General features: G+C 38.0%; 4 protein-coding genes across 13 annotated transcripts in view; 2 read left to right on the top strand and 2 right to left on the bottom strand.

Annotated features, from left to right (window-relative positions):
* The first annotated feature begins 2,349 nt into the window (after nt 1-2,349).
* Nucleotides 2,350-7,757, top strand: tomm40 (translocase of outer mitochondrial membrane 40 homolog (yeast)). The gene is made up of 10 exons (XM_079626818.1): nt 2,350-2,580; nt 3,135-3,355; nt 3,442-3,509; nt 4,406-4,498; nt 4,643-4,744; nt 5,012-5,117; nt 6,001-6,123; nt 6,228-6,304; nt 6,404-6,506; nt 7,226-7,757. Exons 2-10 carry the CDS (start codon nt 3,136-3,138, stop codon nt 7,363-7,365), a joined length of 1,032 nt encoding a protein of 343 aa, XP_079482944.1. The 5' UTR covers nt 2,350-2,580; nt 3,135; the 3' UTR covers nt 7,366-7,757.
* Nucleotides 7,758-8,686: 929 nt separating this feature from the next.
* On the bottom strand, nt 8,687-12,992 carry nsmce2 (NSE2 (MMS21) homolog, SMC5-SMC6 complex SUMO ligase). Of its 7 annotated transcripts, none has more exons than XM_079626821.1 (7): nt 12,913-12,992; nt 11,140-11,274; nt 10,349-10,461; nt 10,113-10,266; nt 9,925-10,016; nt 9,673-9,779; nt 8,687-9,137 (listed from the first exon to the last, which is right to left on the bottom strand). In XM_079626821.1, the coding sequence occupies exons 2-7, from the start codon at nt 11,252-11,254 to the stop codon at nt 9,026-9,028; spliced, it is 693 nt and encodes a 230-aa protein (XP_079482947.1). In that variant the 5' UTR covers nt 11,255-11,274; nt 12,913-12,992; the 3' UTR covers nt 8,687-9,025. The 7 variants fall into 7 exon arrangements, with proteins under 7 accessions (XP_079482947.1, XP_079482950.1, XP_079482946.1 ...); XM_079626824.1 differs by lacking the exon at nt 12,913-12,992 and adding an exon at nt 12,406-12,864; XM_079626820.1 differs by lacking the exon at nt 12,913-12,992 and adding an exon at nt 11,759-11,889.
* derl1 (derlin 1) lies at nt 12,069-19,905 on the top strand. The gene is made up of 8 exons (XM_079626819.1): nt 12,069-12,373; nt 15,003-15,114; nt 15,840-15,904; nt 16,174-16,200; nt 17,292-17,387; nt 17,483-17,535; nt 17,629-17,739; nt 17,918-19,905. The coding sequence occupies exons 1-8, from the start codon at nt 12,221-12,223 to the stop codon at nt 18,075-18,077; spliced, it is 777 nt and encodes a 258-aa protein (XP_079482945.1). The 5' UTR covers nt 12,069-12,220; the 3' UTR covers nt 18,078-19,905.
* Nucleotides 19,906-20,539: 634 nt separating this feature from the next.
* zhx2a (zinc fingers and homeoboxes 2a) overlaps nt 20,540-27,840 on the bottom strand; it is a 29,763-nt gene continuing 22,462 nt past the window's right edge. For 2 of the 4 annotated variants that reach the window (XM_079626793.1, XM_079626791.1), the window contains exon 3: nt 20,540-23,122. In XM_079626793.1, coding sequence (XP_079482919.1) covers nt 20,550-22,964 — 2,415 coding nt within the window. In that variant the 5' untranslated portion in view covers nt 22,965-23,122 and the 3' untranslated portion in view covers nt 20,540-20,549. The remainder of the gene's footprint in view (nt 23,123-27,840) is intronic. The other 2 variants (XM_079626792.1, XM_079626790.1) reach the window with 1 other exon arrangement.

The following is a 27,840-nucleotide window of genomic DNA, read 5'->3' as shown; positions in this document are numbered from 1 at the left end:
TTACTAGGAAGTACGTTTAGTGCTTTCTATCCATCGCCTAATGTGAAAGGTTTTTGCGCATTATATGATGAGTTTTACTCAGAGCTTTACAGTTGATCAGGGAAAACTAGGGAGGTTTAACACATTCATAATGGTCTTCTGTTGGTTGTTTACAGCCTTGTGTGTAAATATCTTGAGAGAGGCTTGTGCTTTCAAATGCAAATAGACTTGTTATTTGGCTAAACTTGTCTCATCACAGTGTCATCTTTCCCAAAAGTTTTTGAAAGCATCCAACACTTTTTAATTTTTATTCAGTCTCTGCTTTTTCACTCTGACTTCAGCCATCTCTATCTCTCTAAGTGCCTTAATCTATATACTTCCTCTGGGTAGGAGGGAGCGCTCTAGGTGTGCAGTGCAAAAAAAAAAATCTGCTTTGGTCAGGATTGTTAGTGGAAAAAATTGTTACCAGCTAGATTTAGACTTGTCTAATACCTCAAACCCATAATTCACTTGGTCTCTATTTGACCCACCGGTTTGTTGGTAGTGGACATCACCTACCTCAGCATTGGCTGGGTGAGCAATAGATTTGCTTGTCTGACACCAGGTATCCCAGCTCGGATGTTTGGAAAGGCAGGACTTTAATTTCAACAGTTCAGCCTGCATTTTTTTTTTAAACTGGCAGACAGTTTAGGTTGTTCATTTCCCCTCCGACGAAACGGTCAGGTTTTATTTAATTGAAACAATCTAATGTGATTGATCAGATTCAGTCTTTCCCCGATGGTGTCTAATGCACAGAAATAAACTAAGTAATGTCTTTTACAACATATCAGCACACAAGTTGAGATGAAATGGCAGCTGTAATAAAGTTGGTAGCTCTTGAAGTGTACACTTTTGTCCCCTGTTGTACGTGTTGAATTGTGCTCTCTGCCATGTGTTGTATTAAGTAGATGTATGTTTTACTGCGAGGATTTATGGGAGAATGGCCAAAGCTTTTTGCTCCAAATGTCAATGCCAGCCTCTTCTGTCCCTTCTCTTTTAAACAAAATAAAGTCCAGCATATTCTCCAGATGTTTGTATTATTTTCTAAATACCTTATAATCAAGGAAATTATAATTTGGTACTGAATAATAATGCTTATTCATTGTTTATAGTATGCAAGTATTCTTGAACTCTTGGCCTATCATTCATTTCCATGTTTTTTCAACCTTCTTTTATGTCCACGTGTTTATAAGCTATTTTATATTTTGTGCATAGAATCTCACCACCACCAGATAAATTCACAGCTCACTTGTATAAATGGCTGCATGCTATCACATTTCTTCTTAATCTCCGTGGATTATTTAAAATAAGGTAAACAAGCCAGTTTTTCACACAAACATTTTCCTATAATGTTAAAATTGTGTTTAGAGTCACTCATTTAAAAAAAGGTTACACTACATACACACTTTAATTTATATATTGTTCAGTGAAGCTTGAGATTACCGTTACAAAACGTTTAGAACGACTATGAACAATGGAAAAAGCCACATGGCTCAGCCCACACAATACCTACAAACTGAACAACCAAACAAGGCAAGTTTTAGAAAAGTGAACAAGTTGCCAATTACAACACAAACAGCCCTGTGGGGCTCTTTGGCTGAAATGGAAGAAACTCTCAGACATCAATCTCTTAAGCACTTCAGCCTCTTTGGGAGGCTAAAGAAAAGCCACTTCTGTGAAAGATCAATATTAGCCCCTGCCTGAGGCCATGTAAGTTATAATCTCACACTGGAAAACTAATTTTGTGCTGTGATGGGGGAAAAAAGTAAGAACAATAGTTAGAGCTAGAAATCTTGTTGGCGTCAAAAGCAATATTACAGGCAAAGCTTTGGTTTTTGTGCAGGATTTATTAGTCTTTCATTGTAGAGAAATTAACTTTAATGATTAAAATATTTTAATGTAAATAAAAATTTACATTAGAACACTTTTGAGGATAAAACATAAAAATACAATTTAATTCATGATGAATATATAATTGTAATATAACATATTTTCTCACAATATGATTTGTCCAGGTGGTAACTTAAATCAGGGATATCTAAAATAAATAAATAAATAAAACATATAAAAAACATTTTCATTACTTTATGTAAAATAAACATTTATTGGATTAAAATAATAATATATTAAAAAGTTTATTTATTTGTAATGTAAACTGTTTAAAATCTGAATGGCAGTTATTAATGATAATAAAGAGAATCCTATGACACTACTCATTCACTTGCTTTATATAGTAAATAACATCCTGTCGTCTATTTTTAATGTCAATGTTTACAACAAAAAACATGCATGAATAAAATGCAAATGTACAGCCCCTCATACCCTTGAAGTGTAACTTTAGAGGAGTGTAGAATACACGCCACGAACCGTCGTATTTCCTTTCCCGATTACCTCACAAGGACGCCATATTCAGTAGCCAATCATCTTACAGTTGTGGTGTCTTTTATCCAATGATCTAGCAATGTAGCCGGAATGGGCGGGCCAAGACGTCGGTTACGTAGTCTGTCATCCTATGATCCTACCGGTGCTTCTCAGCCGTATAACTGGACTGCATTGCTAAACGTGAGTATAGCACGAGGCCTGCAAATAGTTACATAAATTATAGTCATACACTTGCTATAATTAGTCCGTCATGTGTTGATAGAAGCGACTGTCTAGATAGCATATAACACACATTTCGCGCATCTCGTTTAGAAATGTGCCAGTCTTTCTTTTTTTTACACGTTAGCTAGTTAGCTAGCATTAACCTTAGCTTACTTGCTATCTAGTCAATGAGGCGTGAATGAAGCTCCACATGCTAGTGCACTACTTTTCTCTAGTGAGCCAGATTCTAGTCGTTGCTGTGCACACAGAATTGGTGTTCATATTTAGGGAGTCGCAGCAGACTAACGTTAGGCTACTCGCTGGTTGTCTAAACCTGGAGAGATCAAGGTTTTCAGTTGGCTGTTGTTAGAAGCAGAACTATGTTGTTTATTGACAGTATTCGTTCGATTGTAGAAACGTGACCTTTTGCCCTATGCTTGTTGTCAGTGGAATTAGATCATCCTGAAGTTAATGAGAGTGTTATAACATTTAATGTAATTTCAATGTTGTCATACTGTTGACTTGTCCTTCAGCATGGGCAGTGTGTTGGCTGCCAGCTCCCCAAACCCTCCTCCTGCCTCAGGGGGTGGCAGTGCCCCAGGGAGCACAGGTCTAGTGACGGTACCACCAGGTTTCACTATGCCCCCAGTGTCTCAAGTCCCACCCTCAGGCACACTAGGGCAACCGGGGACAGATGCAGAGGCCTCTCGCTCCAACCCCGGCACATTTGAAGAATGTCATCGCAAATGCAAGGGTTTGTCTAAGGCTCATTTGCTTGCATTGCTCATGTGGTCCCACAATCTGTGTTCTGTTTACTTAGTCTTTTCATCTGCTTCTCAGAGGTCTTCCCTGTGCAGATGGAGGGGGTACGCCTGGTTGTCAACAAGGGCTTGAGTAATCACTTCCAGGTAAGTCACCACAGTGTGAATGGGATTTGCAAGCTCTTGATTAGTTTGTTCTTTTTTTAATTGAAAGATCAAAGGAGAAATACATAGCCAAAAGTTTGGAATAATTAAGAATTGTTAACGTTTTTGAAAGAAGTATCTTATGCTCGCGAAGGCTGTATTAATTTGATCAAAAATACAGTGAGAACAGTAATGTTTTGAAATATTCAAACAATTTAAATGAACCGTTTTCTATACTATATATGTATACTTTTTTAAACAAATTTATTTTGGTGATTGCAAAGCTGAATTTTCAGCAGCCATTTCTAGTCTTCAGTGTCATGATCCTTTTTGCTTAATATTTTTGAGGAAATCGTGATACCCTACCATTTAAAAGTGTGGAGTAAGATCAATGGAAACAAAGATAAATTAATACTTTTAATCGGCAAAGATAAATTAAATTGATCAAAGTGAAAAGACTTTGATCACTTTATTTATTGCTTCAAAATATTTATATTTTAAATAAATGCTTTTCATTAAACTTTCTATTCATCAAAGAATACTGAAAACGCATATCGTTGTTTCCACCAAGATATAAAGCAGCAAAACATTTTTTTCAACATTAAGTAATAATAATAAGATCCGTTAATAATAAATGAGCACCAATTTCTGAAGGGTCATGTGACACTGAAGACTGGCGTAATGATGCTGAAAATTCAGCTTTGCATCACAGGAATAAATTATGTTTTAACATGTATAAATAGAAAACTGTTCTTTTAAATTAATATTTCATAATATTACTGTTTTTACTGTATTTTTGATCAAATAAATACACCCTTTGAGAGCATAAGAAACTTGTTTTTAAAAAGCATTCCATACTTTTGACTTGTAGTGTATAACATTTTCATTTGCTTCCTCAGGTTAGTCACACAATTACTCTAAGCACCTTGGGGGACTCGGGTTACAGATTCGGAGCCACATATGTGGGCAGCAAACAAACAGGACCTGCAGAAGTGAGTGCCTTAGTTGCATTTGAACTGACAAGCTGACCGAAATTAGATTTTCTGTCAACATGCTACACCATTATTGTTTCAGAATGAAAAGATTAGTAGAATGTGATGTTCACACCTCACCTTTTTTTTGTCTGCCCCCTTCAGTCTTTTCCAGTTATGGTTGGTGACCTGGACAACACAGGCAGTCTAAACGCACAGATCATCCATCAGCTGACCAACAATGTTCGCTCTAAATTGGCCATTCAGGTATTTCAGAATTTTAAGGAAATGGAACAAATTATGGTCCAGTAGATCTTACACATGTAATGTGATTAAGACTTACTGTGAAAAAAAAAGATTCCTATTATTTGGTGAGGATAATTGTATTCTTTCTTGAGCTTTAAGAATTTAGATGGCTTAATGAATTTTAATTTACAGCTCTTTTTTTATTAATTTTTTTTTAATTTGTTCAGAAAATCAGTGAAGCTGCATAGTGTTCTGTTATTAATTGCTTGACTAAATGTTGGGTTACAGACACAGCAACACAAGTTTGTAAACTGGCAATGTGATGCAGAATACCGTGGCGATGACTTCACAGCTGCTGTTACCCTTGGCAACCCAGATGTTCTTGTTGGATCTGGTAACAAACTTGCATTCATTGCTATTGACCATGACTGTCAAGCTCCAAAATATTTTCACGCTATTATCCTAATACACACTAGCGCTAAAAATTATAAATGTATTTTTATTAAAGCTAAAAACAAAACTATTCAGTCAAGAACAGTAAGTTATTTTCTCTTTTGTTTGTTTAACATTAAAGGGATAGTTTACCCAAAAATGAAAATCGTCATCACTTACTCACTCTCATGTTGTTCCAGACCTGGATAAGTTTCTTTCTTATGTTGAACACACAAAAGAAGATAATTTGAAGAATGTTGGGAACCAAACAGTTGACGGTAGCCATTGATTTCCCTAGTAAGAAAAAAATACAATGGAAGTCAATGGCTACTGTCAACTGTCTGGTTACCAACATTCTTAAAAATACCTTTTTTTGTGTGTGTTCAACAGAAGAAAGAAACTCAAACAGGGTTGGAACAATATGAGGGTGAGTAAATTGCACAATTTTCATTTTTGGGTGAACTATCCCTTTAATGACGATCCCTTTACTTTCACTTGAGACAAAACTGGCAGTCTTTACATGAATACTCGATGGACAATTTGACATAATTGTGTTTGTATTTGACCATTCAAGCAATAAAACATGAAAGAGAACTGAATTCCTGATCGCATGCTAAGAGATGCGGCTTTCTGTGCATTGAGTTCTTTTTCACTGCTTATTGTGCTTAACACATTTTGCCATCAAGAACATCCCAAATTTGCGATCGCCCGCTGAGAGGGGAGCAGTGTGGCAGTGTGTCCCGTTCTTTATATTCTCATTCATACATTTCATCACTCTAAAGTGATAACTCATAATGCCCAGCCCTAGTAGGAGCTCACGTTCACATTCATGGTTCGTCTGATAGGTATCATCGTTGCACACTACCTCCAGTCCTTGACTCCTGCTTTGGTATTGGGGGGCGAGCTGGTCTATCACAAGAGACCAGGAGAGGAGGGCACTGTCACATCATTAGTGGGCAGGTACACAGGTAATCATTTCCAGATCATTCTTTATCACATTTTATTCAAGGTCTGGCTGAAATCATAATTTGATTAAATGTACTAATTGGACCTGCTACCTTTTCATCCTCAGGTAGTAACTATGTCGCCACGTTGACTGTTGGAGGAGCTGGTGCACATGCGTCATACTACCACAAAGCCAATGACCAGGTACGTCATATATAGTTGAATTAAATGACAGATCTGTTACTCGGGATAAGACCCGTTGTCTGTTAAACTCACTCCTTTGAATCTGAAAACCTCCCACAGCTCCAGGTTGGGGTGGAATTTGAGGCTAGCACACGGATGCAGGACACAAGCATGTCGTTTGGTTATCAGTTGGATGTACCCAAAGCAAATCTGCTTTTTAAAGGTATTGGAAGACTTTTCTTGAACTGTTTCAAAAGTTGAGTTCTGGTTCTAAAATATGATTGGCTGAGAGCCATGCGATATTCTACCAGTATCACCATGGAAACTGTTTCACCGTTTGTATCACTCCGCTTGCAGCATTTCTCACAGCGAGTGTCATGGTGGATGAGCAAACCCATCGTAATTTTACAAATCCTTCTATTGTTGTGTGACGGAAGGTAGTTTTAAGAGTTTTTATTGATTTGGTGTTCCATTAGATCGCAGCAAAGACTGTCTTCATGAGTGAGTCAGTAGCAAAGACTTTTGCTATTGAAAGGGGTTGTAAACAAGGACGTAGTTTTTACTTTAAACACCTTATAAGACTTACAAATGCTTTGCCTAGCGTTGTCATGGGAAATCCTGTTCAAAGGACAAAGATATTGCTTTCCTCAGCAGACATTCAAACTGATTTTGTGATTGACTAAAAGATTGAACTGAAGAATATCAGTTAGATGCAGGTAAAGTAAAGCAGTAAAAAAAACTTGCTAAGTAAGCCTCTCATAATACTCTGAGAAACACAGCATATTTATTTAGCTAAATTGCAGTCTTTGTGATATGAAAATCTCACTAAGCTATATCACGATTTTGGTTTTATTTCACCGAATCGTGCAGCCCTGTTAAGCTACTTGTGCAAACCTGTTTCTACTGTTAAGCTTACCTATCCTCTTCAACCTTGTTCTTCAGGTTCTTTAGATAGCAATTGGGTGGTGGGAGCGACGCTGGAAAAGAAGCTGCTTCCCCTTCCTCTATCATTAGCTCTAGGCGCCTTCCTTAACCATCGCAAGAACAAGTTTCAGTGTGGCTTTGGTATCACCATCGGATAGAACCACCGATTTCAGAATCTCAACAGATACAACCCTCCACCACGCTTGGACTGGTGCAAAGAGACATGGGGACATGGACCAACACTGAAACAGACTCAGAGACTCCCAGTATTAGTGTGTTGAACCTTCACAAGGATGGACCAGGACAAAGAGCTCGCAGGACTGTCCAACAGAGCTCTCATCAATATAAATGTTCAGTTATCTGATAAACAGACAGTCACATAAGGTTTGTTTTTAAATGCACATCATGTGGAAGAACAATGTCCGATGCATGTAACATTAAAGGCGTTTTGGAAGAAAGTACGTATCCGTATTCAAAATATACTTCATTCAAATACAGTCAGTTATTGTTGAGATGCCTTTGTTCTTCTTTTTTTTTTTTTGCCTTTGTTGAGACAAAATTATTCTTTTGGCTTTTACACAAGACTGTTTTCTTAAGGGCAATTTTTTGACCTATAAACCATTAGTTTTTGTCTATATAAATGTGGTCATACGGTTTGAGTGCTCATTTTTCATGTAAGAATTAAAAGGATTTAATGTTCAATAATATACTCCATGAAATGCTGTTTGTGATGTCAAAATTCTGAAAAATTCAATGCATGGGAAGCTCTTGGTTTAAGAAGTGATGGGTTAAGTCGATGCCTGTGTCCCTTTTGCCTGGTTTCACAGACAAGGCTTAAGCCTAAAATGCATGTTTGAGCTGTTTTAACTGAAAGCAACTTGCACTGACATATCTTAAAATCTGTCAGTGCCATTGTTTTGTCTTGAGATGCATTTCAGTAATATTTTATTCTAAGGCACATTTATAAAAGCTACTTAAATGTCCTAATTTAACTATGGATTACTCCTGGCTTAATCTAAATCCTGTCTGTGAAACCGGGCCTTAGTCTCATGAAATAACTAGTCGCACAGAACCATCTAAGACTTTTGACCATGAGATCCTTTTCCTGTATATGTCTGTTAGGGTCTTTGGTGCAAATTCGGATGCTGGTTTCATATTGACCGGGCGTAACCAATCAGACTGTCCTTTTTATGTCTCAATGTGTGTCTCTGAATTTTCCACATAGACAAATTTCCAAAGTTTATATTATTTTAGTTAGTTGTACACAGTTTAAGGTTTTTGGGGCAGTCAAAGAGTTTGAGAAGATACTATAATAAACCTGTAAAATTTAAGATGGTTTTAATGCCCAGTGGTTTTTCATGTCTCATGCCGGTTTCATGTCTTTGTGACATGGTGGAGTCATTTAAAACAGGCTTTTGGCCTGACTCTAATGGATTATTTTACAGTGCAATTGTTGAATAAACAACTGGTTGTGAATAGAGTTTTGAAAGGAAGCAGGTTTTATTTTCATTGACAGATGAAAAGAGTCCTACACTCATTGACTAAGGATTGGAGGATAACATGTATAGGTAATCTGTGGTTTGACAGTAAGGCAATTTGAGAAGGAACAAATATTTCTTGTTTATTAAAAAAAAGTCAGCATTGGTAAACAGTGCGTTTATATTTGTATTACAAACATGAACTTCAAATGTGTTGTATATTAACTATAACACGAACCATATTTTACAAAAAAAGCCTCCAGTTCTAGAAAATTAAATTTTTAGGCAAACCATTTTAAACAGAACAACTAGGAACATCTGTGGGACTGATTTAGTCCGATTAAGTTTTTCCACTCTGTCTCTTGTGGTTCTGGATCATTCTCTTCATAACCAAGTCCAACTCGAGGTCCGACTGCTGAACATCTGTGTTATCACAGCCAACCTTTGGACAGCTGTGGAAAATGACAGAAAAGTGGGTAACAGTGGCTGTTTTATACACTACTGTTCAAAGGTTTGGGGTCAGTAAGATTTTTTTTTTTTTAAATTTAGCAAGGTTACATTAAATTGCTCAAAAGTGTGAGTAAAGACTTTTACATTTTACACTTTTAAAAATGTATATATCAAATAAATGCGGTTTTCAATTTTCTACTAAAAAAAATTCTACGTTTTCTACAAAACTATTGAGCAGCACAACTGTTTTCTTGAGTTCCAAATCAGCATATTAGAATGGTTTCTCAAGAATAAATTAATTAAAAGAGATTTTTTTTAGAAATTATATTTCACAATATTACTGAGGTTCTTTTTTTCCAGAAATATTTCACAAATCTTACCAACCCCAACATTTTGAATGATAGTGTCAGTGTATAAAGTGTATTTTTTAAAAATTAAAGTTTACATTCACATTGGCAGGATATGGAAATTAATTAACTCTACCGGTATACGTATTTTGGGACAAGGTAAAGACAGAACTGAGCAGTGTCTACATACCGAAATGTCTTCTTGTTTTTGTGCTTGACCTTAATCATTTCAAGTACAGCCCCTTGGTCATAGTAATGATTGCATTTCTTGTTTTTCATTGGATTGACCATCTCAACCTGTCAGAACAAGATAAGGTAAAATAACATTTCTGTAAGTTTATTATTCATGCAATACAAATAATACACAAAAACACCACCACAAATGTGACCTTTTAACTCAAGAGCCATAACATCTTGTGCACTTGATCAAGTGTATGTTTACCTGGGTGAGAGGGCAGATGAAGTTTGTTTGGCTCTGTGTAACAGCAATGTCCTCATCCAGGTCCTCCTCTTCGTTTTCATCTGCAGTTTGACCTGCAGCATTTACATGTACAAATATACATTGAAGAATGGCATCACTTATGACACGTTTTTTGTGAATGCTTTGCTGCAAGAAGTGTTGTGTCCCACCTTGCATGGCATATTTCCTGACACTGTCTTTGAAGGCAACCACCTTGCTGTGCCTTTGCAGGTCTGCGTCTGAAACTCCAGCCATTAACTCAGTGAAACGGCCCTTTACAGAGTTTCTGAGATGAACCATGGCCTCCGGAGGTTCTTGTCTGACCTGCAGAACATATGAGAGAAAGCCAGGCTGGCTCAGTGGGTGACTTGACAAAGACTTTGTGTCAATAGTCAGCAAGACAAACCTGGGCAGTCATCTCATCAACAGAGTCCACAAAACAATTGATTTCTCTGTCCAGTCTGGAACACTCCAGAATCATGTCCTCCAGTTTCTTTAGAGCTGAACTGTTATCCATACCTGAAATTCAATAAAAAGGTACATTTTGAAAAGTATGTCTGAAAAACAAATGATAATATTTGGGACAAAGATAAATATATGCATCATATTATATAATAGGCAAAAAGAGATTTAATCAGGCTTACACATCTTGTGGATATTATCAAAATCAGGGATTTACGCTACCGTTCAACAGTTTTTTTTGTTTCTGAAAGAACTCTCTTATGTTCACCAAGGCTGCATTTATTTGACTAAAAACACAGTAAAAACAGCAAAATACCTTTTTAATTCTATTTGAATATACGGTACTTGAAATTCCTGTGAAAGCAAAGCTTTTCAGATTTTCAGCATCATTACTTCAGTGTCACGTGATCTTTCAGAAATCACATTAATATGCTGATTTGGTGCTCAAGAAACATTATCAATGTTACAATGTTCACATAGATAATATTCTTTTGAACTTTATATTTATCAAAGAATCCTGAATTTTTTTTATCAAGGTTTTCACAAAAATATTAAGCAGCAGAACTGTTTTTTTTTATTTTTTATTATACATGTCTTTACTGCAATTCTGATCAATTTTATGCATCCATGCTGAATAAAATTACTAATATTAATATATGTATATATTTATATAAATAGCAGTTGAGTGTTGATGTAAAAATACGGTTTAATTGTAGATAAACATTGGCTGCTCACCTTGTGCTTCGACTATTCCCAACGCAACGTCTGATATCATGTCCATACACGCTCCAATATCAGTTTGACATGACTTCAGAGTGGATACGGTGGACTGTACTGAGCTCAGAGACATCTCTAGAAGGCATGGGACTGCTGGAAAATAAATAAACACAAATTCAACCCACAAACACACGTGCAGCTGTATCATTCACTTCACCTACTTTGTCAAAAGCGCACTAGAAGAAACATTAAAAATCGATAGTGCACCGAAAAATTTAATTTCTCCAGTTATTTGAACCTGTGTGACTTTAAACGGAACATAAGCGATGACGGACAGAATGACAGCTTTAGTTTAGTCATCGCCATTCACATTTTTTTTTTACATGGAAAAAGATATGTAAGTGTTTGGTGACTGAGGCTGGCAGTCAGTTAACATCAGGGGAAAAGAAAGTCATACAGGTTTAGCACAACATGATGAGTTAAATAGTGTCAATAGTATTAAATAGTATTCTTTAGTCTACTCTTTAACAAACCGTATTAGCAACGTATTGACCTAAGTGGTAATAGCATTTTGACACATTAAATGACTTATCTGCGATATTTTTACGAGCATAATAAAAAAAAAACGTCGCTTTACCAAAATTAGCGCCACTTGTCGTTTCCGGTTTCAAAACGCCTTGAATGACACGTCAATATAAAAGACCTCTAACGATTTTATAATAATAACGTAGTCTTACAATACGCACTACGTTGCACATGATTGTGAAAGAGTTTGTAACAAAAAAAAACTATATCGCTGACAAAACACTAAATTTTCAAATATCAGCATCTTTTCGACTTCGTATAAAATGGATTTGCGTGACTGTTAATTTGACAGTCAAATTGAACGGAAATTCGCCACAAGGACGCGTCTGTGCGCGGCCACGTCATGTAAACTAAACGGGGAAGGAGTTGCGTACACCTAACCAAAATAGAAGGAGACTGAAACAGCATTTCTGCGTTGTGATCACAGTTTCGTTTGTTGCACCTGCTCGTTTTCTAAACCTGCATTGGCGGAGAACCGACAGAGAATATACAGGGTCTTAAATCATATGGCAAGATGTCAGATATCGGGGACTGGTTTAAAAACATCCCTTTCATCACCCGCTACTGGTTTGCTGGCTCAATTGCTGTGCCGCTAATAGGAAAGCTGGGATTAATTGGTCCTATGTATCTTGTGTTATGGCCGGAGGCATTCTTTCATAAATTCCAGGTAAGTTTAGATTCAACTAAAAAGTAACTTACAGAGACTTTAGACAACAGCAGCGATGACAAGGCCTTGTAGGCCTCATCTGAAGTAACGTTACACAGATGCCACACATGGGCTACCGTTACTGTGCTGTAGTTAGCGGTTGTGGTTAATGACATAGACCGATTATGTCTATGGTTGATGATGATCATTATGATTGACGTTTTTTTGATTAGCCTATAATGCTGTATATAAAGTGTGGTTGCGTACACACTACTCATGATAGCATGCATTACATGTTTTTGTGTTATAATATTTTGTTGTTCAATAGGTAGCTTGCAAGTTATACATTAAAAGTAGTCGAAACGAATAGTTCATGCGATGTTTAACGATAATGCAGAATAATAATCGTTAGAGATGGTAATAAAGCATGGGCAATATATGCATCGACAATATTCTAACACACATTTAATCCCACCCTCCATCACCTATTGTTATACTGGAGCTATATTATAAGGTTGAAAGGCAGAAAACGCCGTTTGATTTAAAAATTGCGCACTCACAGAAAAGCAAAAACCGTAACGTTGAACGCGTCCCAGCCTGATCTGTGCTCAACCAATGACAGCTGAGTACGCGTCTGGAGACTACTTCCGGGACATTAAGACTGCTAAATTATTCTCTTTTTTTCTTTGAAAAGCCCTTCTTCTCACTGTGATGCCAAAAAAAATGGTTTACTATATCTGATTAGAAAATATTTTAGTTTTTCGACTTTGATTATAATATAAAAAATAAAGTAACGTTATATATTTTCTACTTTGTGGAGGTCGGCTTTTCTAATTCTAACATTATACATAAACTGTAAAATATTAAGCTTTTAAATATGTAATTAATCAAGGTCGCTCATTAATCATTAGAAATATATAAAAAAAAAATTTTGGTGCCAGTAATTTCCACCAGGTGGCGCAAAGCTATTTGTTTGTGGGCTAAAAGCGTAAAACAATGTGATGGGTGTTTGTAAGACTGAGGTCTATGGAAAAGTTTAGAGTAAAACAGTGGAATAATTAGCATCTTAATTAAAATAAAGAATTGAATGAAAGAATTTAAATTAACAATTAAATACTACATTTAACAGTGCAGTACTATTGAGTAGGAAAAAAACTCTAAATATTTTCCAAATAATATTTTACACATAATTATAATCTTAATTTTCACTGTATAAATTGGAACTTCATGCATGAAAATTATAGCTGCCTTATGAATTTTAGGATGGCGGTCCATCATATGAGGATGCTCGTATTTGGCGGGGTCGAATCTACAAGATTGAAGCCCCCCGTTTTAAAAGCTGTCATGCAAATTGGAAGCTGTGTTGCAGGATAATGCACCATTCCCCTAAAAGTTATTTTATAATGTGGAATACCTGGAAACCCGCATTACACTATCTAGTCATTTTTTGTGGCATTTAGCATATGTCACGTCTCTATGTCCTTAACAGTGAGTTTTTACTGTCACTGTCAGTTGTCGGCTAATGTAGCTTGTAAATGGCATAAATATTGCTTTTAATCTGTTTCCTATTACACCTTTTTTGTGTGAGTGACGCACCTGAAATTCAGGCACCTCTGCTAATGGCTAATTAACCTCTGGTTCATTTTTGTAGCTGCATTTTTAGTTGTAATTTAGGTACTTAGACATTGAGCTCCTATTCATATGGGGTTTCTGTGCAGATATAGGCGGACTAGAGTGAGGAATAACACGGTACAGTACAGATAAGCTTTAAAGAGTGTATATTGCCAAGCTAAGGGCAACACAAAGCTTTTTGTCAAAGTGAACCAGTGCTCACATTGGCACATTTGTCTTGTGAAGGAACCATTTAGGCCAAATAAGCCTCTTCCAGTCCTCTCGCAGCATACCAATCCTGCTGTGCTTTTTAACCCACTTTTCTCTGCGCTGCAGTGCACAGAGGTCACCTCTCCTCACAAGTGAGCTGGCGTGATTAATGCTGCAGTGCGCGAGGGGGCCGCTGGACTGCCTGGCTACCGCAGAGCCAACATCAAAGCATTGCTGCTCAGCGGATTCACAGTGCCCCAGACCCAAAAAGCCTGCAAGCTCAGAGTTTCTGTGTGTGCCGGAGCGGGAGGAGAGAAAGCACTAGAAGTGAGGGAGGGAGGGAGGGATACAGGGAAAGGGAGGAGGACGAGACAGCCGGAGACTATAGAGAGGGATAAAGTGTGCATGTGCATGTTGAGAGAAAATTAAACGCTTTAAATTGTGCAGGGGGTGTGTGTTTGTTGTTTACTAACCCAGTTTTCCTAGACTGGGAATTACAGAATAGTTCTTGATAACAGACCAGATGAGTGTGTGTTCCTCTGAGCGTGATGTCTGGTGTAATAGCTGCAATCATGCTCAGACACCTGGATGGTGAATCAAATCTGCAGTGCAAGCATGGATGCCACTTTTATCATAAATTGTGACTGCTGTGTATACTCGGTGCCTGTTGGTTTTCTATACCTCTACTGCTGTTTACGTGTCTTACGTCTATGTCTATTATGTCTAATGACTACCTTGATACATCTGTTTTAATAGGCCAGAATCCATGGGCATGTCCAGCGGTGATCTGCGTCAAGTCACTAATCATTTTTCTGTGCTCTCTCAACAGATATGGAGACCATTATCTGCAACGTTGTATTTCCCAGTTGGCCCAGGGACAGGTTTTCTCTACTTGGTTAATTTGTATTTTCTCTACCAGTACTCCTCGAGGCTTGAAACAGGTAGCTTCTGCGTCCCTATATAGTAAACCTCTTTTAATAAGAACAGCGACTGAATAGTTTTGTCGTCTGCAGCTTTAAATGCTCAAGCTTTTTAAAGTTTGATGGATTCTGATTGTCAGTGAACGTTTTGTAAATGAAAAAAAATTGTTCTCGTATAGATTACAAAAATAGTTTCTGTGTCGTTATTGTAATAGCTGTGGTGTGGACTTTCTGTTCTCATAAATTAGTACAATTATTAAAACTAAAGTTAAAATTATCACTATAGTTTTCACCCTTTAAAGTCCCATTCACACCAAGGTCGATAGCTATCTATTATTATAATGTTATAATCAATTGATGTGAATGCTGATATAGTTATTATTTTAGTTATCTTGCAACGTCACACAAAAGTTTGCACTTAACTGATGCCGTTGTAAAAATGCCCTTATCACTGTCATGATTAATTACATGTCCAATAATAGGGAGATTACCAAAGTAAAGGAACTTTTTATTTGATCATGGGATTTCAAAATGGCGCCCCCCTTGTGGTGACCCGCTCCATGTTAAAAAAAAAGCTTCAATTATGATTTTGAAATGACTGCAGTCTTCATTTTCAATTCATAGGTTTCAGTTATATTATGTTTGTGTAAAACTGGAAAAAGCAGTGAGTACACCTTTAATGAGAGTAAATGAAATGATGAGAAGTGACATTCCATAGTAATCATCATCTGTTCTCCCTTTCACAGGAGCTTTCGATGGAAGACCAGCAGACTACATGTTCATGCTTCTTTTCAACTGGATTTGCATTGTTGTATCCTTTCTGCCATGTGCACACTATACAGTAATATTTTAAAAGAATAAACGGGTCATTCAGTGCAGCACAAATATTATTTAATGTCCAACGCATACACACATTACTGTAAATGAGTTCAGTCAGTGAAAGTGTCATGCTGAATTCAGCATTTTAGTGTATTGCATTAAATGATTTAATATTCTCTAAGGATGTTTTTTAACTTCCACACAGCAAGCAAAAGCTTTTCTTGGAAGCATGTGCATTTCCCTTTAACATTTGTAATTCAGATAACAGGCTTAATGATGGACATGCAGGTTAGTATCCTTTCCCTCCTTTACCCGTGTAAAGTATCGATACCTCTAAATGTAAAATATATTATATTATATCAGTTAAAGGTGGATATAAATCAAAGCTAACACTGTAGACTTGCTGTGACATCATGGAAAATTCACGCTACTAGTTAAAATAAAAAAAATCTTATTTGATACTTGGTGTAATATCTTTTTTAAAGCATATTTTTAATATGTACTACCATTCAAAAGTTTTGGGATTGGTAAGATTAGAAATTTCTTATACTCACCAAGGCTGTGTTTATTTGATCAAAAATATATTCATATTATTACAATTTAAAATCTCTGTTTTCTATTTCATGTATTGTAAAATGTAATGTATTCCTGTTTCAGCATCATTACAGTCTTCAGTGTCACATGATCCTGCAGAAATCATTCTAATATGATTTGGTGCTCAAGAAAGAAATTGATAATAATAATAAATGATCAGTATTGAACAGTCACGCAGCTTAATATATCTATGGAAACTTGAATAGATTTAAGGAATCTTTGATGACTAAAAAGAAGAAATATTTTGTAACAATGTAAGATCAATTTATTGCGTCCTTGATGTAGTATTAATTTATTTCTAAAGAAAATACACAAAATTCCAAATCTGGGGTCAGTAAGTTTTTTTTTTATTATTATTTTTTTTTAGTTTTTTTTGTTTGTTTAGTGTATTGACACATTTAAGAACTCGTATTAAACTATGGTTATGGTACTATGGCCATATGTTTCTTATACCGAAAGAAGATTTGTAGATTTGGAGATGTCAGTTATGGAAGACAATGTAAAAAATGCCCCCTGCCTCCCTTACATAATCTTTTAACCATTAAATTGCCTAAAAAGTAATCATCTTAAATTGTTTAAATGGTCAATCTATTATTTAATTTAATTTATCACCATTCTTCTGCACTCCTGGAATTCGCAGTTAATTAAGCTTTTAAATGTAATGTATTAGTGGTTTAAGGGACCGTTGCATGACAGTTAAAAGCATTGTGTGAGAAATTCTATTATGTTGTTTTAATTTTTTAGCTCTCTTTGTTCATGAATATCGGGTTGCTTATATTTTGCAGCTCCTGATGATCCCTTTGATCATGTCCGTTCTGTATGTCTGGGCTCAACTAAATCGCGAAACGATTGTATCTTTCTGGTTCGGAACCAGATTCAAGGTATTCAATACATCACTATAATATGTTTTATATGACATGCTGATGTGTGTTTTAATGCTTCACTCTAAAACCTGTTAATTTTCACACTAACACAGGCTTGTTATCTCCCTTGGGTAATTCTGGGATTCAACTATATCATCGGTGGCTCGTAAGAATCTTTTCCCCCCACACAGATTCATGTTTAAATATCACAGTGGCATAATAATTGCTGTAACAATAACCTTTAATTTTTTTCCTTCAGTGTTGTCAATGAGTTGATTGGGAACTTGGTTGGCCACCTTTACTTCTTTCTGATGTTCAAATACCCCATGGACCTGGGTGGCAGGTCCTTCTTGTCCACGCCGCAGTTCCTGTGAGTTTATTGGCTGCACAGCTGGCCTCAATTTCCTATTACGAGTCAAGCAATGCTGGTGTCTGATTATTAAATATTTAATTTATGAATCTATAGCTGAATGAAAGTGATAAGTGTTGAAAAGCCTCTTATGGTGCTTTATTGTCATATTCTTCCCATCATTTCCTTTTTCCCTCAGATACCAGATGTTCCCAAATCGACGAGGAGGGGTGTCTGGATTTGGCGTTCCTCCGAGCAGGAGACCTTTACCCCAAGAGCAGGCAGGAGGAGGAGGAGGAGGCGGTGGTGGTGGTGGGCGCCATAACTGGGGTCAAGGCTTTCGTCTGGGGGACGACTAAAACCTTTGACTCTTGCGTCAACGGATAAATACAGAAACTTCTACCATCAATGCTGCAGAATATGGATTTTATATGTTTTGGGGTTCATTTGTGTTGCTTTTCTTCTGACCCGCAAAGGAAAAGTGACGGGGGCTCTTACCCAGCGTTACATTGTCCTCTTACTCTCGATGTCATATCACACTGTTATTGAGTTTCACAGTGTGTACAGAAACTCTGCAAAAATATGTGCTGTAGAGTTGGTGTAATTGTAGGAAATTCAGGGGACTTTGATTGTGTTTCCCATATTCAACCACGCATTCAACGTATGCTGGCTTCATGTCACTTGCTCAGTCAAATGTAGCCGATTAATTTCTCCATGAACTATTCAATGTCGATTGTCTGTTAGCATGATTGTTTAGGAATGGCCATGCATTTTATATCTAAAATGTTTTTTTTTAATCTCCCCATTTGTCTTGCCTATGCTTTGCATTTGTCAATTAACTGAATTACCAATCAGAATCTGAACATGCAGATGAAAGTGCTGTGCATATTTCAGTCTGTTTGTTACATACATTTAGATGCATATTTCCATCTGTTTTATACATTTAGATGCTAGCCTTGAGTAGTTTATCAATCCATTTACAGTAAAACTGCCATCCATGCATTTTTCACACATTACTGATGATCAAACCAAGTCAAGTTATCCACTTGCAGTCTGACTAGCGAACAGAAACCTAAGTTTTATTATTATTTGGACACTAGGCTTTCTGTACTATCATATTTGATTTAGTATGCACTAAACACGTTGGTTTAATATTATGTCCCTCAACACATTGTTTTGATAAAGGTGCTTTACAAAATCCAGACACCTTTGTGTGCATATGGTATATATTGGTGTGATATAGTCACATTAAAATGATACATGGTGATTTTGCCAAAATCCTTGTCAAATAAAATTTACTACTGTTCTAATCTACAAGCTTTACTAAAATGTCAGTTCAGTTTACATTTCTAGTGCTTCAATTATTGCCATTTCATTGAGTGCATTTTTTTATTACTGATGCTACAAATATACAGCAACTGTGCTCAATATTTGAGTACATTGATTTCAGTGTCTTGAGGGACACACTCAGGATACAGGCGCCTTAAAGTGTATTTAAAATTTGCAGCACCCTGAATGGACTCTTAATGTGAGGAAAATTAGCAGCTCCTGAATAAATGTGGCAGGTTTTTTGTTAGTTTGTTTTTTAAATTTTTACTTTGGCAATGCTACCGTCGCATAAACAATGAAACTCAGAACAGACTTTCAAACCTTTGTGTTTTATTGAATTACAGCAGACTGGTTCTTATAAAGAGCAAGCAGGATTCTTGGTAGCAGTACAGTATTCCTGATACATGTCTGAACATGACACTAAAAGCAGCAGCAGGAAAAAGAAATACACTTAAGCGAGCTGAAAGCAGTTCACAGCTGAGAAGTGGAAAATGGAACTATGCCTTGAATACCAGGAAAAGCCAACATGATAAGTATAATTTTGCAGTTACTGTAATATTGCCAAAAATTAGCCTATGACTACAAATAAACATGTGCTGTGCATCACTGTATTGTATTGATTTTGATTATGTCCACCATGTGGCTCTGTCCCCTTGGCGATAAGGTAACAGTATGAGAGTGCAGGCAATGTGTTTATGGTTTAAAGAAAAGTCCATAATATCACCTTGTTTTCTGGAATGAGATGGTTTTTATTGAAGCACCGCTTGTGTGTGTGTGTCCACTTGAAATGTTAAGTGCCATCGTGGACCACATTGTGTTTTATAACAGCTTCACCAGCAGGTGGGTTGATTTTGTGTCCTCACAAAAATGATTGAACATTCCATTATAAGGGTCAAAGGAAATGTCTTGGGACTCCTATTATAAATGTAACAAAAGTCTCATCTTCAAAATTTTTTACAAATCTGTTGAAGTACAGAAAAAAATATTTACAAGGGCCCTTTTAAAAAACAAACACATAATAACAACAAAGCAGTCAAACTTTGGCACTCCATGGTCACTCTCCGGACAGTGTTTCACAGATGCTCCCAGTCCATCTCGTCTCTGATAACCTCAGAGTCCAGATATGAGATCATTGGTTCCATACACGACGACAAAGGTCATTCCTTAATCATCAGGCCCATGTAGTTCAGTCATAGCAGCCTGTTTTCTTCTGCAACAGAACAAGCAACAAATGCCACTTGACTCACATAAATTATGGATGGAGGCTTGAAAGAAAAAAGAAAATTGACACTGCCCCCTTTCCAACTAACACAAAATTGGGGCTCTGCTCAATGCTAAGCTGTTTTTCTAAAGGCTAAATTACAGACTGCCGACATCCTGTGTGTTTTACAGCCACATCTGCTGCATTATCACGAGAAGCAGCTATTAACAACTGTCTTGCTCCTCCATTCAAAACAACAACCAGCTAGTTTAAATAAAATAAGACTATTACCTTTACAACTTCATCCCGTCACTCGGTGTTCTGATGACAGCACTTCAAGGTCTCGTGCCACTTTCTGTGCATCGTAGTCTTGGCTGTCAATCTCAGCGGCTAAGGAAACCCACCTCTTACCATCTACACTTCCCTGTCCATGTTCCTTGCTCTTGTTGATATCAGGCATGTTGTGGCCCAGTTTACTGGTGAACCATTCTACTATGTCCTGGTTGGTTAGTTTTGGCTGCTCTGCAAGCTTCTCAAAACCCTCCCCTTTTTGTACCTTTGCCTCTTGAAAGTGTCTTTGTAGGACGCTCTGTGTTTGATCCGTGATCAACAAGCTGTTTTGTCCATTCTGTCTTTTGTTGCTTAGACTTTGAAATTGCTCCATCCACTCCAAAGTGCCATTCTTCAGAGCAGATCTGTTGTCCTTAAACCAGCGGACAATTTCTGTACGAGCTAGCCCTGTTTGGATTTCTAGTTGGCTGTACTCCTCTGGTGAGGGCCACTGGGTTTGTGCAAACACGTCTTTAAGGAGGCAGAGAGACTTGCCATCAATGGCCTCTGGACACACTGAGGACGTAAGAATGGGAAGAGGTGAGTCCCTAATTCTGCTGTCCTGCTCATGGACTCCATTCAATGTACCCCTTTGAAGGTGATGCTCAAACCTTTTCGAACCCATCGAGTTGAGCAACGCTTGCTCCAGGTTGTCACGTAGTGCACGGCGCTCCGCAAACCAGCAATCGATTTCATTTTTGGAGAGCCTGGTGTCTGCTACAAGGTGCTCCATCTCAGCCTGGGTTGGAAAGCTAGTCCTTTGGAAACTCTCCTCTAACTTTTTCATTTGCTCAGAGGATTTGCCTTTAACTCTCTCTAGTAGTGGAAACTGTGTGGCGACAGGCTTATGTGGTTGGCTGTCCTTTGAAGAGAAGTCTGTTTTAATCTGTTGCACTGCCTTATGGTTTCCATGGCGCTGATCGCTGAACCATTTTTTGATCTCTCCCCAAGAGAGGCCAGTCGTCTCAATGAGACGATACACTTCTTCATCATCAGGAAACTGGCACTGAGCATAGCTAGTGGTCAGCTCTCTGATCTGATCAGGGGTTTTCTCACAATCTGAAAAAAGACTTGGTGTTGGAGAGACAGACTTCGGAGTACTCTGAACGGACTGGATTATTGAAGGCCTCTTTATCTCTGGGGCAACCATTGGTGCTGTATGGGGCCTCTTGACACCCTGTGCTATTTGATTTGTGACTGTTAGTGTGAGAGGAGAACTGGTCGGATTTGAGCCATTGGCAACTGGTGCCAACACCAGGCCAGATTGTCCAAGGACATGGCAAGAGACGGTCTGGATAAGGGGCTGTGAAGCTTTAGTGGACTGAGCTAACTGAGCAGGAAAGACAGTGAATGCTTGTTGAACAGACTGAATTGTTCCATTGAACATTTTCTTTCGTGCTTCCTCAACTTCCTCAGGAGACCAGCTGATACCTTGTTTTAGCCGTTGGGTAGTGAACCACACTTTAATTTGTTCTTCGGGGTGTTTGGAGGCTGCAGTAAGCCAAGAGAGCTCTGCTTGAGTAGGGTACGGAAACTTGTTGAAGGAGGTGATGAGGGTCAAGTTGCCATCTAACGAGGGGTTGTATTTTGAAGTGTTTAAGGGGACGGCGATTTTTGGTACTAAATTGTAGTTAGGTGGGCGTTGCAGAGATGGCATTATATGAGAGAGGCCATCTTTAAGAGTTGCATCTGGGATTATAACAGTCCCATTCACATTCACTGCAGTAATTTGCTTTTTCGGGAGATCTTGAGCGAGTTTGTCCAGCGGACTATCGTCTTGTAACCGTAAACTGTCTGCTTTGGACTTAGCCAGCTTAACAGTAGTGGATTTGTTTGAAGGAAAAGCAGTAAAGTCCTCTCCTGACTGAGGGCTGGTTGTATCATAGATGACGGCACAGTTTGAACCTTCGATTGTCTGTTCTAGAATGGTCTGACTGTTTAATTTGATTCTCTTGAACTTGAAGTTGCACTCCCCGGGATGGCACTTCTCATTGTGTTCTGTCAAAGAATCAAACTTTTTTGTGTTAAAGTTGCATACTGCACACAAGTAAAGGGGGTTGAGTATAACATTGGGGTGGTTGGAATCAACATGGTCTTTGAACTCGTTGAGGTTTTGTGTGGAAAAGGGACAGTATTTGCACTCATAGCCTCCCTGGAGTTTCCTCTGTGGTCGTGTTTTCACGTCAGGTTTCTCCATCTCTATTGCTTCCTGCATAGAGTTCACAGAACTCTTCCTCTCTGTACAGTCCTCACTAGAAGACACATGTGATGATCCATTCTCTTCTGTACCGTCCACACAAGAATCCATTTCTTCTGGATCGTCTGCAGTCACCAAGTCATCCGGTCGGATCATGCAGGGGGTTGTAGACTTTCTTCGACTAGCCATGGTCAGGGAGTAAGACGGTACAGTGCAGGGGAACTCTGGTGATGGGCAATGGGCAGGTCTTTGTCTGGTGGAGGATCAGTAAAGGATGTTTCAGCTGACTGTGAATGTCAGCTCCAATGAAAGACTTCATGAGACTTCATCCCAGACCACACAGCCTACTTAAAACAAGAAAAGATACAAATGAAGCAGGACAGATTATCAAGCATGAGAATTAAGGTATAATCTAGGTATGAACTAGCCTATATGTATAGCAATCACTTTGGTGCTTAAAGGATAACTCTCGCCAAAATTGAACCTAGGCTCTTATTGTTAATCTACCTGAGTCAAACATTCCTGTAAAAGCATAATTAGAATGGAAACTCCACTTGTAAGTTTGACCGTATTTTCGTTTCCGGTCAAAATGCCTTTTGAATGGGAGAGCTAGGGGCACATCTATGGTATTATCAAAATCGCTAGTTTTAAAACACTAAGGAGGCTCGACACAACATGAACCTGTGCTTGAAGTATCACCAGGGGCTCTACACATGAACTCGAGCATTGAGAACATTGTTTGTGTACACAGAGTTTACTAAAAAGAAAGATTTTGAACAACTCACTGTGTTTCCACAATGTTGTCAATGCTTGAGTTCATGTGTAGAGCCCCTGATAATACTTCAAACACAGTTTCATGTTGTTTCGAGCCTCCTTAGCGTTTTAAAAAAATAGCGATTTTGATGCTATCGTTGTAGTGCCCCTAGCACTCCCATTCAAAAGGCATTTTGACCGAAAACGAAAATACGGTCAAACTTAAGTGGCGTTTCCATTTTAATAATGCTTTTACAGGAATGTTTTTGATTTTTGTATAGGGTCGAACTTGGAAAACTTGTGAATGGCACATAAGAATTTTCAAGCAGAATTCAGAGCAAAATTTTGCAATTTTAAGCAGTCCCCAAAGTCATATCAGGATGGATGCCGAACATCAGCTGCGGTGTGCAAAGATTCATGAAAAACAAAAAAAAACGTTTTGGTTTTAGGATACTGCATGTTGTATGTCTGGCGCATCTAGTGTGTGATCGCCTTAAGACACTTCATGTGAAAATGCAGTTTGATAGGTGAACAATAAAGACTTACAAGTCACTGTTTGTCATTGCAATGTGATTAGATGGATGTCTATCAACACAAAAGGTATCAGCTTTTTAACTGTTAATTGTCACTTCAGGACTACAGATCCTCATTAAAATTTCAGCTGAAGGGGTAACTGTGCGTTCACACCGCACGCGGCGAGAGCGTCAAAGTGGCCGGAAGCCATTCATTTTCAATGAGAGCCGGCGGCGAGCTCCGGCGAGAGCGGCGCGGCGCGTCTTGGACGGCGAGAGCGGCGAGAAGAGTTGAAATCAAGTCAACTTTATGGTAATAAGCTATGACGCGGTTCGGCGGCAACCAGCGGCAACCAATCGTAATGTAGAAGTCCTCCGCCTGAGAGGATACCAGAGAACACAATCCTGTAAACTTAGGTTCCGACCACATTAGTTCCTAAGCAAAATGGAGGAAAAGTTAATCATTTCTGTTGCGGGTTTCCCGTTATTGTACGACGTGTCCCTGTTTACATACAGGGACATTAATAAAAAGAACGACGAATGTAAAAGGTGTCTGAAGTTGTTGGTGTTTTGTTACTTTCACATTTAAAATATTTTAATAGGTTAATTTATACCCTACGTGTGGCAAGAATGCACAAAATAGGATACTGATTTATGTTCAGTTCTTATTTGCTTTGCGGCTCCTTTAAATAAAGTTTTAAAAAAATCACGCATTCTAAAATATACGTCAGAGCGTCCCCGAATCTCACGGCGTCGATGGCAGGGCGGCGAGAGCGAATTTTGCCGCTCTCGCCGGCGGCGGTGTGAACGTACAGTAAGGCTCCTGCATGAAAGCATTTAAACACCCTAGTACTGTGTATTAAATTAGAGTCATAAAGCAATATGGTGGTCAGTCCAGATGGGAGGGGCAAAAACATCCTGTGCTAGGCCGAACTTGTCCAGTCCAATAATAGCCTTCCTCAGGCCTGTGGTGCCCTCAGCAGATCTCAGTACATTGGAGACTGATTAAATATGGATGGGACCCTGAGCATCTCATGTCACAGCCTCAACTCACAGTGAGAACATGAGTGTAATGTAGGCTAACCCTGGCAATTCTTTTTTTCTTCGAGAAAACTGTGCTATGGGCAAAAAAGGACAATCAAAGTTCACAGATTTAAACATTTTTTTTATTTTTACATTTAATTATTATGCAAACTGCTTTTATGAACTCATATTCAAATAATTTTTTTAATAATAAAAATATTATAAAAGATATAATTTATTTATATTGATTCCTTTGCTCATCATTGCAAAAAAGTAAAAGTACATCAAACATGATACAGATAACGTTTTTAACTATCTTCATATTTTGGTAAAAGAGAGTCTGCTATACAAGCAATAATAAACAGGGTATAAGCAGCTACACTGAGGGAAAAAGATGGTTGAATAAAATAAAAAAATTCACCTAAACCAGCCAGTACATTTATTACCTCATGAAAATCACTAAAGAAAACACTGTGTTTGCCAACGGCTTGCAGCCAATAAAGAATGATAAAGCATGAGACCACTTAACTTATTATCACAGTGTTCAATGTAAAGCCATTTAAAAAGAAAAAATGCTTGGCCTCAAGTCTCAATAGTCATTATTGACACAAGAAGAAAAAAAATTTGATTGTTGTGTAGGCTACTTGCGGTCAAAACTGCTAAAGACAAATAAAAAAATAAAAAAACTTTTCACAACCTTAGCATTTCAGTGAAGGGATGTGACTGTCTGCTGACTACTGAAAGGGATCTCAATATTAGAGCAACTTATAAATTTGGCCAATACTGATTTTAACAAACTATTGGCCGATTTCAATACAGATACTTCTCACTTGCTCTCTTATTCAAACTTTTGTCAATAAAATAGATCATGATTTAATTTGAATTGATCATGTTTTAAATTAGCAAAGTTAAAAAAAACGCATGCATTAAGGTATACTAGCCATGTTATTACTGCATCATCAAATAATTTGTTTATTGAACATGGATTGGATATATTCAGCAGGCCTACATAAATACAACATAACAGCTGCATATTAAAGGGGTGGTAAAGTATGATTTCACTTTTCTAACTTCAGTTAGTGTGAAATGTTGCTGTTTGAGCATAAACAACATCTGCAAAGTTACAACGCTCAAAGTTCAAAGCAAAGGAAGATATTTGTTTTTAAAGAAAAGGACTACAACAAACGGCTGATAGGGACTACACGACATTCCTCCTGGGTTAGTGACATCAGCAAGCCTAAAATGTACATAAACCCCACCCCCGGGAACACGCAGTCCATGTGGAGAAGAGGAAAAGTTGTTGTATAAGAGTACATTTGTGAGTCAGCTCAAACTTTAGCATCCATCTTTTCACATGCAATAGAGTCACTCTGTGTGCATCTCACAACAGTTCCTATACGAACGATTTATAGATTATCATAACAGAATATCCTAATTGAAGATAGTTAACTCCACATCAGCAACATAAATTCATCAACTAACCATTCAGAGACGTCGTTGCATTCTACATGTTGTCACTCCTTCTTGAGTCTCTTCATCTTTGTCTGACTCCGTTTTAACATTAAAGGCAGAACAGTTTCTGTCATTTTAGTGTGTCTGCGTGAGGTAATCGCAGCTGCTAACCATAGACTGTAAAAAAATATGGGCGTAGTGTCCGTGACCTCACCCGTCGGTTTCTGAAGAGCATTTTTGAAGCCTAAAGTGGGCGGAGCCGGCCGTCGCCATCTTGGCCTCGCGTCACCGCTCGTCACTCCCGGAAAACAGAATATGGGCAAAGAGGCGGAGCTGAGGAGCCTGGCTATCTGAAACCACACCCACCTAGCGCAACGTTATGGAGTTAGCGCAGGCTTGGTAGCTAAGGCTATATGCTACTCACAGTACCAAGTATGCGACTGCACAGGGCCTCGCGCTAAAGTGACAGTTGATGATTAAAATCAGAATGCCAATTAAAAGGTCCTGTTTTTGCCCTTCGAAATATTATAATAGTTAAAAGACTTAGCTACAAGTGAGACTGTGTATCGTGATTCTGTACAGCTATTCTGCTAGTTGAAACTGTATTATATTATGCAGTAACTTACAATATTACTCTGAGAGAGTGTGTGTGACCGTGATTATGTGCATACATGTCAGTCACTGTTTTTTACAGTCTCTGGTCCGTCAGCGCGGCATCGCTCGTCAAGTTCATAGAGCTTTATTATTCAGTCCATTTTAAATTCTGATTTTAGCCGCATCTCAATTCTCAAATAGGTCAAAACATAGATATATTACCTATGAAGTTCAAGTAAATGCGCTAGAAATCCGCGCTCATTCAAGAATGTGCATTTATTGCATGGACGGAGAAACACAGACACCTGCAGGATTTCATCTGACGGTACATAAACATATTATAATCTGTTCCAGAGCAACGGTACCGCAGAACGAGTGTAACGTTAGCCTTTATATCTAGACGCTTTTAAATCTGAAAACTCCAAAAAGCAACGAAATTGTCAGACATCCAGTAGTGCATGTTCACAGAGGAGGACAACTGAAATACAGCGCTGGTTGTTGTCTCGAACGACACTCGACGACAACGGCGGAATCCAAAACCGTGGGCGAGGTAATGGGTGTATTAAATTATATGAAATAATCCCGAAAAAAAGTACAAACACGGCAGAGATGGCAAGTTCAGCGGCTGGAATTTGCTGAGGTGAAGTGACGGCTAACCGGCTAGCATTGACATCATTGGGACTCCACCTGTCACTCAAAAGTAGACACACCCTTAATTTTGCAGAACTTTA

This window comes from Phoxinus phoxinus (genome assembly GCF_949152265.1).
Source record: "Phoxinus phoxinus genome assembly, chromosome: 10".
NCBI classification, from domain to species: domain Eukaryota; kingdom Metazoa; phylum Chordata; class Actinopteri; order Cypriniformes; family Leuciscidae; genus Phoxinus; species Phoxinus phoxinus.
Note: the sequence above shows the minus strand (reverse complement) of the source record. Positions and strands in the feature narration are given on the sequence as shown.

Bases quoted from the DNA above. Each gene is read 5' to 3' on its own strand.
- tomm40 (XM_079626818.1), top strand. From the start codon at position 3,136: ATGGGCAGTGTGTTGGCTGCCAGCTCCCCAAACCCTCCTCCTGCCTCA. The intron at 6,305-6,403 runs GTACGTCATATA...AACCTCCCACAG, and splicing joins ACCACAAAGCCAATGACCAG to CTCCAGGTTGGGGTGGAATT. The intron at 6,507-7,225 runs GTATTGGAAGAC...CTTGTTCTTCAG, and splicing joins AGCAAATCTGCTTTTTAAAG to GTTCTTTAGATAGCAATTGG.
- nsmce2 (XM_079626821.1), bottom strand. From the start codon at position 11,254: ATGTCTCTGAGCTCAGTACAGTCCACCGTATCCACTCTGAAGTCATGT. The intron at 10,462-11,139 runs GTGAGCAGCCAA...ATTGAATTTCAG, and splicing joins GGGAATAGTCGAAGCACAAG to GTATGGATAACAGTTCAGCT. The intron at 10,267-10,348 runs GTTTGTCTTGCT...TATGTTCTGCAG, and splicing joins TTGATGAGATGACTGCCCAG to GTCAGACAAGAACCTCCGGA.
- derl1 (XM_079626819.1), top strand. From the start codon at position 12,221: ATGTCAGATATCGGGGACTGGTTTAAAAACATCCCTTTCATCACCCGC. The intron at 15,115-15,839 runs GTAGCTTCTGCG...TCCCTTTCACAG, and splicing joins CTCCTCGAGGCTTGAAACAG to GAGCTTTCGATGGAAGACCA. The intron at 17,536-17,628 runs GTAAGAATCTTT...TTTTTCCTTCAG, and splicing joins AACTATATCATCGGTGGCTC to TGTTGTCAATGAGTTGATTG.